At 32.1% G+C, this 13,923-nt stretch overlaps 1 protein-coding gene across 1 annotated transcript; it reads left to right on the top strand.

The window, feature by feature from the left end:
• The first annotated feature begins 4,790 nt into the window (after positions 1-4,790).
• Positions 4,791-12,305, top strand: LOC114416576 (protein IMPAIRED IN BABA-INDUCED STERILITY 1-like). Its single transcript, XM_028381489.1, has 9 exons — positions 4,791-5,311; positions 6,023-6,307; positions 6,967-7,284; positions 8,504-8,731; positions 9,273-9,367; positions 10,116-10,203; positions 10,317-10,847; positions 11,470-11,602; positions 11,821-12,305. The coding sequence occupies exons 1-9, from the start codon at positions 4,976-4,978 to the stop codon at positions 11,838-11,840; spliced, it is 2,034 nt and encodes a 677-aa protein (XP_028237290.1). The 5' UTR covers positions 4,791-4,975; the 3' UTR covers positions 11,841-12,305.
• The last annotated feature ends 1,618 nt before the right edge of the window (positions 12,306-13,923 follow it).

The raw sequence follows: 13,923 nt of genomic DNA, 5'->3' as shown, positions 1-13,923 counted from the left end.
TAATTTATGTTGAAATGTCATGTGATCAAATTTTAGTGGATTTTTATCTTAAAAGTAGTGTCGTTTTGGACATTTTTGTGGTCCGAAGAAAAAATCGAAAAAGGAACCCTTAAACAACGGAAAGGTATCTCATAAATAATTAATCAACAAAAAAATTTATGAATTTATAAATTCAACTATAAAAAAATAAAACACAAAACTTTTATATATTAAAAAGTTCACCAAAATGAAGTTTATAAAATTTTTTTATTCAGATTTTTTTAAAATTGTAGAACTCCTTAAAATGAGAGTCCTAAACCATCGATCACCTTGCATATGTATATAGCTGACACTGCCTAAAAGTCTTGATTTCAAGGTCAATGTTCGGGTAGACTACTTTGATAGGTGATATATTTTGATCATAATTCTTAACTATTAGATTAATCTTAGTATTGTAAATCATTCCACACAAAATCCCCTACCCCTCAAAGCAACTATCGTTTGTCGTTGTCAGTACTATTTTCGACGAAAACATTTTTTTCCCACCATTACACACCCAATCCCTTACCCCTCTCAGCAATTGTCGTATGAATCACTCTCATCCTTCTGCAAAGTTTATGTTCTCCTTGACCTTGCACCTTTCTGTCAAACCCAAGCATGGTAGTTGCATATTTGTTTCCCTTGTCGTTATCACACTGTCGTTCCCCATCAAAGTCATTCTCTTCCTTGACATTCGTTCTATTGTCGCAACTTTGACTCTGTAAATATGTTGTAAAGCCTCGTTGACATCCTCACGATGAATTGCGTCAACATTTTCATAGCCAAAACAAATTTCCTAGAAGGGGAATAATGGTGATGAGGTAGTTGGAAACTATGGAAGGACGGCTGAAAATGGTGGAGAGAAAGGGAGGGAGAATGAGGGTAAGAATTTGGTGTGATTAGGATTTAAGTTTATGAAACATGACGGTCTATGGTGATTTGCGGCAGTTGTTGCTAGGGAGAGATTTGTGAAAGTGATAATTTGGTCTAAAAGATGTAAATATGACATATGAAATGAGATCAATGTAACAATTTAGAATTTTTGTCATTTGAAATATTGATTCACCGAAGTAGTGACCTAATTTCAAATATAATTAGTATTTGAATAACTTTATTTTTCAAATAGATTTAATTTTAGTTCATTATAATTAACATAATATTTCTATAATAAAATTTCAATGTTATAAATAAATGTTCCCCCTCCACCAAACACGCACCAAATAAAAGGAGAGATAATTTAAATATTTTACTTTAACCCCTCATTGGTCAGAAAGGACAAGGGTGTGTGTGGAGTTCAATGAAAGTGGCTATATGGCATTAGTTAGAGAGCATGTTTTTCTTAATCAAAATCAAAATGAGATCAATTGGGTTAATTTTCCTTGGTGACATGATGGACCCAAACTCTCCATTCAGTGCACTTTAGTCCTCCAACCCTAATCACTACCCTTCACACCCACTTTGAAATTTCCCAAGTCCAACATCCCAAACCTTTCTTCCTAAGAAAAGAGACAGATAGATAGATAAATCTAACTAAGGTCAATGTCAACATCGTGGAAGTTAGACCAATATATTCCCATTTCCAGAGTGGCACCACACAAGAAGAATTTTTTTTTTCTGACTATATACCAAGAAGAATTTTCGTAGCATAGAGATGCCTACTCACCTTTATTGTTGTTATTATTATTAATTTTACCTTTCAAATTGGAACTCAATAATAATCGTGGGCCACAACAGTGATGAAAGTAAAGAGGAATTGTCAGAGGTGGGGAGGAACCGTAACAGTAGGAGGAGATGGGAAGTTAAAAAAAGAAGATCTAGAAAGAGAAATATCCACACCTCACCAAGGCACCATGGATCTGCTTACCTTTCTTTTCTTTTCACTTTTGCTTTGTTTTTTATTAATATAATAATCTTTTGCCCCTCACAGAACTTGGCATGTGAGCAATGCCACCTCATCATCACATTTTTCCGGTAAAGAAAACTAAATTATCAACTAAAAATAACAGTTGTTTATCAACAAGATTCTTATTGTTTTAAAATTAAATGAAAAAATTTATGTTTAAATGTTTAATTACATTTTTAATTTCTCAAGTATCACAATTTTTGTTCCTCATATTTTTTTATTAGTTTAATATTAGAACGGAATATTCATCAGTTTTATCGACAACTAATTTTTATTTGAAAAATCTGATTAATTACTTTATTTTTAGTGGATTTTATCTTGTTAATTACATTTTTTTCATCCACACAATTGAAACTCATTCCAATATCACTCAATTCAATTGGACCAACCACTTATTAAATATTTTAATTATACTAATTTGGTGTCTCATATCATTTCTTATTTACAATGAGATGTTTATTTATTGTCATGTCTAATTTTCCACATCAATTTTGTTAAATACATTAGATATATCATTATTAGAAAATGAAATTTAACACATAAGCGTCAGCCTAAGGGTCTAGTGGCGAGAAGTTTAGGTAATTAATTACATAAAAGTATAGAATTCATATTCAATTTTCATTGTTATCATTATATAAAAAAATACTAGATAGAATTAAAATTACACAGTTGTAATTCCTAAAGGACTAAAAATGAACAATTGTATGTTTCTCAAATCACGATCAACATGATGTGAGCGCATCGCAAGAGAATTCCCCTCTTGTCTTCCTTGGTTACGTCGTGCCCCTTTCCTTCTCTATCACATCCCCACCATGGCGTGAAGTGGTAAAACTAAAACCCCCCAAGTTTTAAAATTAAAGAAACAAAGATTAAAAATTTAGAAAACAAATTAAGTGCTCTTCAAGTCAACAACAACCAGTGTGGAAGCAAAAAACCGAATTAATTAATTGATAATCTTTAGCAAAAGCGGAGTCACGTGCTGCCACGCGCTTCACAAAATCCAAAGCAATAGAAGCCCACCACAAGTCTCTGCCTTGCAGAGTTTCTCCCTTCCCTTGGCCATTTGGGAACAACCCAACACAACCAACCAACAAACCACACACAACAAAACACGAATGCAAACAAATGCAGAGAATATAAGATTTACTAACAGCATATTAGAAAGTAATTTCGGTTTCAGTCTCAAAGGAAATAAATAAAATAAATTATATCCCAGAGTCACACTTTTCCCATTATGAGTCCCTCCCGTGATTTAGGCATTCTATTTTAGAATTAGTTTAGTTTGGTTCCTATAGTTTTATTTTATATTTTTTAATTTTTATAGTTTGAAAATGATTTTTTTCTTAAAATTTATATTTTAATATTTTTTTAATTTTTATATTTTGAAATTGATTTTTTTAATGTTTATAATTATTATTTTAATTATTTTTTAGTCTTTATAGTTTGAAAGTGATTTTTTTAGTTCCTATATTTTATATTTTAATTCTTTTTTAGTTTTTATTATTAAAATATGAATAATATTATCAATTATAATTAATTATAAAAATATTAATAAGTAATTCGTAACTAATTTATCGCATGATAATTTCTAATAAAAAATAGTTGATTATTTATAACTAATTTATAAGTAATTATTTTTATATATTTTTTATAGTAAAGATTAAAAGATAATTAAAATACAAGATCACTTTGAATTTATAGGGACTAAAATAAAATTAAAATACAAACTATAAGAATTAAAAAAAAAATTAAAATATAAATTATATAAACTAAAAAATTACTTTCAAAAGACGAATCATAAAATTAAAAAAAAAGAGTAATTTAACCTTTATTATTTTTATATTTATTAAACGAGATGTATTTTTTAAAGCAATTCTTTTCCAATAAAGTAACTATACGGAACAATAAAGCTCCACTTGAAATCAAAGACAAACTCTCTCCGTTGTTGATGCTTAAAGTTTTGTCATTATGAAATATAATTAATAATTATAAGATAGCATTGTATAACTTTTTAATATATATTTTTTTATGTCTCTAATGAATTAAGAAAAAATATTTACTCAATAGTAACAATTATTCTCATTAAGATACTTTATAAAAAAATATTTAATATTTTATTTTATTGATTTTGTAAAATAATAATTAATTTATAATAATTTTTTAAAACATTATATTATATAAAGCAAGAGAGTAATAATTGAACTAAAACAATCCTGTGTTAACTGTAGTAATTTATTATGATCATAAGACTTTCTCTTATGATAGATATTTAACATAGCTTCATGTTGAGACTCTCGAATAGAAGATTATTAATTAAGTTAGAATAAATAAATAGTTGATTGATGTTATTTTGGGTCACTATATTGTTGCAAACAAAAATTTAATTTTTTTGTGTATTTGGAGGATGGTTGATAAAATTGATTTTAAATAAAATTAATTTTGATTAAAATTAATTTTAAAGTAACCTGTTTTATATATGAAAGTTATTATTATAGAATAAGTTAAAATTAAAACTTAGTATAAATTTTTTGTTCTTACACAAAAACTGTTCAAAATTACTTTAAATTATAATTAATTTTAAACCTGAATCAATTTTAAATTTTAAAATCTTCTATAACATAAAACTAAAATTTAAAATTAATCTAAAATCAATCTGAACTCAAGATAAAGTGAAACCAAACATTTAGTAAAATCTTCCTTAAACATTTTTTATTGTCTTTCTATGTGCCTAATTTTAACCCAAGACTTTCATCCACGTACGTAGTACATAGTAATGGCCTTGTATTTATTTTATTATTTTGAAGAATGAGTTTATTATTATTAATATAATTAACCGTCCCTCCTCATTAAATCTCTTTTCCCCATCCGCAATTGCCGCAGAAGCAGCAGCGAGAGACAGACAGAGAAACACAAAACGACGTTCCCTTTCTGCGTTCCACTAATTGAATTCCTTCACTTTCTTTCTTCCCACTTGTATAAAGAAAAAACAAACGCAGAGCGCAGACTTTGTATCATCGTTCTTTGAATTGGGTCTCGAGGATCCGACCCGGATCCATGGGGTGCGTGAGCTCGAAGCAAGCGGTGTCGGTGACGCCGGCGATTGACCACTCCGGCGCGTTCCGGAGCAATGCGGGTGGTCTGGCCGAGCCGGAGAAGAAGAGGAGCAAGAAGAGGACCGAGTCTGGTGGAGCGAGTCAGAGCGAGGTAGGTGAGTCGGGGAGAACGAGTTCCAATTGCGACTCGCTCAGCTTCAGGCTGGGGAACCTCCACAAGTACGTGCAGGGCGAACACGTCGCAGCCGGCTGGCCCGCCTGGCTCAGCGCCGTCGCCGGCGAAGCCATTCACGGCTGGGTCCCCCTCCGCGCAGACGCCTTCGAAAAACTCGAGAAGGTGAAGAAGAAGAAGGGGTCACCAAATATGTTTTTAGTCCTGTATTTTTTGCGAAACTAGATTTTAGTCCACCCAACATAAACTTTTGATCAATTTGCTCCCTTAATTTTACGGGAAAAAACATTGATTTTCATCTCTCCCAACAGTCTATAACAAGGGAAGAAAATTTTTATTTTTCTAAAGTTCAGGAATCATAACTAAAGTAGGGGGATTACGAAAAAAAGAAATCATGACTTTTGTTTTTTCTTTTCTTATGATAAATATTAGATTGTTAATTTTATTAAAAATGATATTAATGGATTCAAAACAACGATCTCTCTTTTCTTTTCTTTTTTTTTCTTCTCCTCCTTTTGTTAATTTTATTAGAAATAATATTAGAACCACTCTTCCTTTTTTCTCTTTATCATTTTTTCAATTACCGGGCTAATCTTATATTTTTTTTAAATCTCTTCTTACAGTGAAAACCGTCTGTCTGTGATGATAAACGGATATCACTGTTTTTTTAGAGTTCAGGAATCATAGTTAAAGTACGGGACTAATACTAATTTTCATGCAGAAAAAATGGAGACTAAAAATACATTTTTTCTTAAAAAATAAATAAATTAATCTTATTATTTTTATAATAATTATTTTGATTATGATTATGATTATGATTACGATGTGATGGTGATGATGATTAAGTGATTGAGTGGTGGTGGTTGATGTTGACAGATAGGGCAGGGGACGTACAGCAGTGTGTTTAGGGCGAGGGAGCTTGAGACGGGGAAGATAGTGGCATTGAAGAAGGTGCGGTTCGACAATTTCGAACCGGAGAGTGTGCGGTTCATGGCGCGTGAGATACTGATCCTGCGACGGCTTGATCACCCCAATATCATAAAGCTTGAGGGTTTGATTACTTCGAGGTTGTCGTGTAGCATTTACCTCGTGTTTGAGTACATGGAGCATGACATTACGGGGCTCTTGTCTTCCCCTGATATCAAGTTCACTGAACCGCAGGTAATAAACTTTTAATAATTTGAATGAAATAGAGGTGCGTTTTTTGTGTGTTTTTAGTGTCGTTTTCTGATCTCAATTAGAGTTTTTATTTGGCTAGTTTGGGTAATAAAGGGTATGTTTGTTGGATTAATAGTATGAATAAAATAATGTATACAAGGGATAATTCTCCTTAGTTAACTTTTAACTAACTTTTAAAGTTGACTTAAATTCAAAACTCAAATTATGTGCTTTTAGTGTCGTTTTCTGATCTCTATTACAGTTTTTACTTGGATATTTTGGGTACATAAAGGTTTGTATTAAATGTTTGTTGGATTAGTAATAATATGGATAAAATAATGTATATAAGTGAGATATAATTTCCATCTAGTAATTTTTTAACTTGAGTTAGATTGAAAAACTCAAATTCTAATACAGTATAAGAGTTTATTGTTTTTGATATTGGATTAGGCTCCTCAAATTTTAGGAATGTCAGGATAACTGAGATGAAACTCTAATTATGATCAGAGTACCAAAAGTAACTAAGGTATTTTATCTAAGTTATTTAGTAATAATAATAATAATAGTAATCATTAATCAATGCATTGTTGTGATTTTGTGTGGTGTAGTATTGTTTTTGGTTTTGTTGTTGAATGGATGAAATGGGTTTTCTGTATGTGCAGATTAAGTGCTACATGAAGCAGTTATTGGTTGGTCTTGAGCACTGTCACTTGCGAGGAGTGATGCATAGGGACATTAAGGGGTCGAATCTTTTGGTGAATAATGAAGGGGTTTTGAAGGTGGCAGATTTTGGGTTGGCAAATTTTGTCAATCCTGGGCACAGGCAACCTCTGACTAGTCGTGTTGTCACCTTGTGGTACCGGCCGCCGGAGCTTTTGCTCGGTTCGACAGATTATGGTCCAGCTGTTGATCTCTGGAGTGTTGGCTGTGTCTTTGCGGAGCTGCTTGTTGGAAAGCCTATACTTCAGGGGAGGACAGAGGTATTAGACTTTCCAAAATGTATGGATTTTTCCTGTCATGGTGAATGTTAGTGTAGTGAAGTTGATTACATTTTTATTAGAAAAAAAATTAATGGCAAACCTATAAGAGTGTGCTCTGTATGGTAAGTTTAAAATAACTTTGAAGATGTATAAGAATGAAGAAATATGACAATGCCTCAACCCTCAAGGAAGCCACTGATATGAAAATGCTTGGCATGAGATGGATATTTGAGTTTCTTTGTTAAGCTTATATGCAATTAAAAAACTACTTAAAATAGTATCAATTCAAATAAATTTTGGCAGCAAGGTGCACTGAGATTTCAGTTCAATAACTTTTGATATCCTCTCTTTCTTCCGGGGGTAAAGATTCCATTTCCTTTTTCAGAATACAGGTGCTTTATTTCCCTTTTACATAGTAGCTTTTGATATTGTAATTCTATTAGAATGGTTTTTATAGAGTAATGTGCACATCATTGGTCAATTCTTATGGTCCATGGCAATTTAAAAGAATTGGATCTGATCTAATGTAAGCAATATGCAGCTTTCAAACTGAACCGCAGGAATTTTCACTTAAGAATTAGGTCAGGTTCTAGGCTGGCCACGTTAGCTCTTGTTCTTTAAGGAAAATAATAATAATAATAATAATAATTATAATTGATTAACTCTCAAGACCGAGCCTTACAGTTACACTGCATGTTTACCATATATTAGTGTCACCATTTTCTCCCTCTCTGAAAAAGCAATAATCTTAAGTATATTTCATGCTTACATAATGATTATAGCTTTTGTTCTCCTAGTCTTACATTACTATATCTGAGTTGCAGTATAAATTTTGAATATAATTCCATATTTTTACCACCAAATATTGAACAGAGCTGAAGTTTGGATCCCATACCTATTGCATGACAACATGAGATTTCACAGCAATTTGTCAATAGGGTCATTTAATATTAATGCTATCATTACTTGTTCAGTATTTTAAGATTGCCAACATTCTATTTCTCAATAAAGATAAAAGGGAGAATGTAATAAAACTAAAGAATATGATCATGATACCTATTATTAATTTTCATATAAGGAAGTGTTTCAATCTGAAAATCACTTCAAATGTTAGACCAGATGCTAATCAGTTTGCGGTTAATAAATGAATCAACTGGAAATGCCAATTCTGACACTATGATTTGAAACTCTTCTAAATTCATATTTGTTACGTATGCAGGTTGAACAACTGCACAAAATTTTCAAGCTCTGTGGCTCCCCACCGGATGAATACTGGAAAAAGTCTAGACTTCCTCATGCAACTTTATTTAAGCCACAGCAACCATATGATAGTTGCCTTCGACAGTCCTTTAAAGATTTGCCAGTGACCAGTGTACATCTGCTACAAACCCTTCTTTCTATAGAACCATACAAACGTGGAACTGCCACATCTGCTCTATCATCAGAGGTAGTTTAGTTTTGTATTTGTTGGAAACTCCTGAAATACCTTTTGTGGTTAATTTGAAATACCTGGCCTATTTGGTTTAACAAAATGTTTCCTAATTTTGTAGATAATTACAAAAATGCCTTTTCATTAATGTTTTCATTTTATTTCTCATTTTCAAAGATTTGTATAGGAAACCATAAAAACAAGGATTTTGTTGTTTACATTGTTTCTTGTAGAAATCTTTGAAACCAGAAAACATAGTGAAAATAAGGTGACGTTTTTTAATTATTTATGAAAACAGAAAACAAAAGTAGAAAATGTTTTTAAGACCAAACAGACCCTAATTTCTGTGTACTGCGTAGAATTAATCTTTCTTGCAGAATAATGTCTCTTGCCCATTTTTTGGGGGGATATATAAATATCAGTCAATTTCTTTTTATGACATTAGTCCTATATACAAAGCCATTCATCATTTATCTGAAACTTAATGACTATGTGAATCATTGAAATATGGTATGGACTCTTTCTAGTCCTTTGATATATCGTCCTAACCATTTTTCAGTATTTCAAAACAAAACCTTATGCGTGTGACCCATCAAGCTTGCCAGTATACCCACCTAGCAAGGAAATCGATGCAAAACACAGGGAGGAATCAAGGTGAGACTGATATTCACTGCTCATTTTATGCAGAGTTGTTGGAAAATAAAGCTTTAGCCTTTAGGTTGTCACATATTCAACTGATGATCTCTGGATTACCTCTTATCTGGTATGGTCAAAATAAGAGAAAGTCCGCATGTGCATTTCACCTGGTTGAGTCTACTGCCATACTTGGATTTCATAAGCCAATCCATTAATGAACATTTGTTTTTTGTTTTGAAATATTTTCTATGGGTTATTATATTGAGATATACTTATCTTTTAAGGCAAACCATGGCACGAGGAGTGGAGCTAGAAAATATTTATAGGGATAGCCAAACTATATGACCTATGAAAATAAAAAAAAGAACGAAAACATAAAAAATGTTATAGAAAAGTCCCAATCTGTCAATATTTAACATTCACCATAGAAAATAACAAGTCAACAAAATTTGGAGTAGCCACTAAATTTTCTTTTAAGTAGCCAACTATGTTTATCTTAACTAGCCTCAAATGTTTTTAAGAAACGTCATAATAGAGTTCTGCCCTTGGTTGGTACAATGGAAATATTACTGCCTTTTAGCGTGCACTAGTTTGCCTTTTTTATATCTTTAAAGGATTTGAAATTGGAAAGATGCAGTGAATAGTTCAACATCTTTGACAATATAAAACAAATAAAACCTATTCTTAACAAATTCCATTTTCATAAGCATTACTTATATATTTATCTTGAGTTTTTTCATGAAATCATACTGTGATGGATTTTCAGGAAAAAAATTAGCGGACGAGTGCGTGGAACTGAAACAAGAAAACCGTCAAGAAAACCTCTGGGATTCAATAAACTAGCCCCAGCAGAGGTCTATCTTGATTTCTATTCTTGCATCTTGGAATTTCTTATGTGCATCTACACTGGTTTACAGGAATGGTCTAATTACCATAAACCAATTCTCACTTAAGATTTCTCTTACAGGATTTGGCAAGTCAAACTCAGACTTCCCAGAAGGTCAATGTTAGATCTTTCCGTGTCCTTGAAGAGGAGAGGACTAAAATAGGTGACAAAGCACAAAAGCCATCAAGTGGTAAACCTGAAGATGCTTCTCATGTGAAGAATGCTTCTCAAGGAGATATTCCCATTTCTGGACCATTACAAGTTTCAACATCAAGTGGCTTTGCATGGGCCAAAAGCCGTAAAGATGACACTTCATTTCGATCCCATTGTCGAACTATTTCAAGAGGACATACTTTCAATCCATTAGAACCTTGTACATTAAATTCAAGGAATAATTTGGACACCAGAAACCAGGAAAATAAGGAGTTTTCTGGAGGATGCACCAATTCTAGGGGCCATGACCTTCTTGAAATTTCTAAACTTTCAATGCAGAATCAATGGAGTAAGTTTGATCGCCCAGATTCATTTGATGCTTCAGATGAGTACCACTCGCAAGAATTGTCTATCGCCCTTTATCATAGAGAAGATTCAGCTTCCAAGAGAAGTAACCTGGTAAGTTTGTAAGTTGGCAAGATTTTTTATATGGTATTAAACATGAGATATCATCTGCTGTGAAATGAAACTTATGTGGCTCTTGCTGCATAATTATCTGTCCGTGTGTGTAGAGATTGATACAGGTTACTCAGGGAAAGAGGGAATCAGGAATTTATTATGCAGGGAATTAATATGAATGTTAAAATATGGAAAGAAGAAAGACAAAATTCGTTGAAATAACAGCATTGTTTAAGATTTGTCAATAACTAAATTTCTTCTTAGATGTCAGTTTAATTAAGTGATCTCCTTCTTAGTAAAGAAATTGATTTTATTGACTTTTATTTGTCAAAGATATAGGCCAATAGCAGGGACTAAGGACCAATTCCAAACTTGGATAATAATATATTGTTTAAACATAAAATCTCTTGCGTATTTGCCGTCATAGAATCATAAAGGATCAATACATGACAAAGCTCATACTCAGTTTTATTCAGGAATTTATTTATCTTATTGTGCTTTGCCCTACCTGTATCAAATTCTCGGACCATATGTCAACTATGCAATAATTTATGAATCCTTGCATTTACATAATTCATGTGTCCTTGCATTGAAATAATTCTTATTCGCTACAATCTTGCAGAGTTTTCAAGATCAAGGGGAAAAGGTTGAATTTTCTGGGCCCCTACTATCTCAAATGCACACAGTTGATGAGCTCTTGGAAAGGCATGAGCGTCACATCCGGCGAACTGTCCGGAGATCATGGTTTCAGAGAGGTATAACAAGCTCATGGTTACCTTGAAAAGAAGCAATTGGTACCATTGCCGTTCTCTATTTTCTTCCTCACTTTTGTGCTTAGGCCTGAAATCAATGAAAGAATATTAAACTACACTATTCCAAAGCTAATCATTAGACGAGCCATTAACGAAACCGCTCCCCTTTCTCTCAATATTGACATGGCATTTCTTGTTAACATGTGAGCTCTGGATTGCAGGTAAGAAGCTTGGGAAGTAAATCAAGTAATTGCATGGGTATTTACTCTTGTAGGGCACAGACCTTGAGCATCATATCAAAATGATAGCTGGGAAGGCCATCTTCTTTCCCCAATCACACCACTATAAGCAGAGAATGAACATCTGACTTATACAATGACACACTGTCTAGCAGCCTGATCTGTTATATAGAAGCTGGGAAACTCAACAATTCAAGAACACCATTTCCAGCTTCCAATTTACAGAAAATCTGATGACCAATGTAAAGAAAAGAAGAAAGGTTTGAGTTCCCCTTTTCGGTCAATTATAGATAAAAAAAAAACTTGTTTATGTATGGTCTAAACTCCTCCCTTTTCCTGTCTTTGCTAATTGTTATCTACATGCAAGTCTTGTCCGGCAATTGTATATATTTCACCTGTTGTGACTGACTTGAGAATATAGTTAATCTACTCACCATTATTCAATCATTTTTTAGGCTTTTAATGAATCAGATATAGCAATTTATATATCTAACAAGCAATTTTTCTAGTTGGCTAGGAGCCTATTTTTGCTTCATACTTTATTCTCCCAACTTATACTGCTTCATTTTGTGGATCCTGAGTTCAAAATTGTCACTTTTCATCCTTGTTCGAGTTTCTACTGCTTCATGCATATTCATTACAAACGGGATCAACGATAAAATCCTGTAAAATGCCATTGCACTCGTGTATGCAAGTTGTTAAACCAAAAATGCCGAGATACTTTTCTCTACTTTAGGCTTATGCAAGAACTACAAATATTTAAGGTACGCCAAAATTTTATACAATTATGCATCTGTATGATTTTCTTAATGAGTTGAAATTTGATCTACAACCAGAGTGAGATTTTTTACACTATAATGAATGATGTGTTTGCACGTCACGAAAACTATGGCTTTTTAGGTAGTTCGGATATTCTTACTTTGGTAATGATTTAGATGTATATAATTTGATATATCATAAATTAAGTGGTAATCAAAATGAAATTTTATTGAAAACCTACTTAAGAGAAGGGAACCAGTGTGCGAACTGATTAGCAAAGCATGGCTCATCAACCACAACTTAGTTTGTTAGACGTGAATCTTGTCTCCTCAATTGCACTCTGTTGTTCTGGCTGAAGAAGTTGATGTGGTTTTTATTAGATATTAATTTTCCCTTTGTTCTTTTTGTACCTTTCTCAATGATAAAAAAAAAATGTTCACATTTTTTTTATGCAGTAGAAACCAAAGAAAGAAGCAAAGGAAAAAAGCTAAAGCCTAATGTGAGCCACATCCCTTTTATCAGTCAACACAATGTGTTTAAAAGATAGAAGTAACTATAAGTAATAAATAGAAATTAATGATTTTGGTGTGGAGATGGGTTGGACTAGATAGATTTTACAAGACTTGAGTGTGACTTGATTTTCAAATCAAATGCTCACGCTTGGCATATTTATTTGAAACAAGTCCTATTTCAAGGATTGACCTAATATTTTTAAAAGTTTAACTTATCTAAAAACCTATTTAATATACTACTTTATACTAAGGTCAAAAACATTCCTCTAAATAACCTAATATACTTACACTTATATGTAAGTGTGTAAGTATTCTAATAAACTGAAACCTTTATAATTGTAAAATATTATAGTAAATTTTTTAAAAACAATAACAATATTGCTATTATCGTTGTGTTTTTTTGTATTTATTTAAATAATTTGATCTATTAGTTGTAGAAGACCTTTTTAAATGACTTAAAATTCGGTCTTTATAAATGACTTAACTAATAATTAAGAAAAGCCTTTAGCCTGGCTTATTTAACAAATAAGTTTTCCATAACCTGGATGAGGCTAAATTTGATGTAGGCTAAATTTGATGAAACAATAGCATATATGACAATACGTGATGAAACATGAGATAGGAAAGATTGAGAGTGAGATACAACGCGACAATATCAACGTAAATTTGATTTTGAAGCAATTTCTTATGCAATGTATGTAATTTATTTTGTAAAAAGCGTAGTTGGTTAATAAAAGCAATTTTAGAAATATGCATTACAGTAGCCATGTCTCCAAAACAAGAACAAGTGCATAATTTAAAAAAAAAAGTAAGT

This window comes from Glycine soja, chromosome 6 (genome assembly GCF_004193775.1).
Source record: "Glycine soja cultivar W05 chromosome 6, ASM419377v2, whole genome shotgun sequence".
In the NCBI taxonomy this organism is placed as follows: domain Eukaryota; kingdom Viridiplantae; phylum Streptophyta; class Magnoliopsida; order Fabales; family Fabaceae; genus Glycine; species Glycine soja.
The sequence above is the reverse complement of the archived record's forward strand: the minus strand, read 5'-3'. Positions and strand labels throughout refer to the sequence as shown.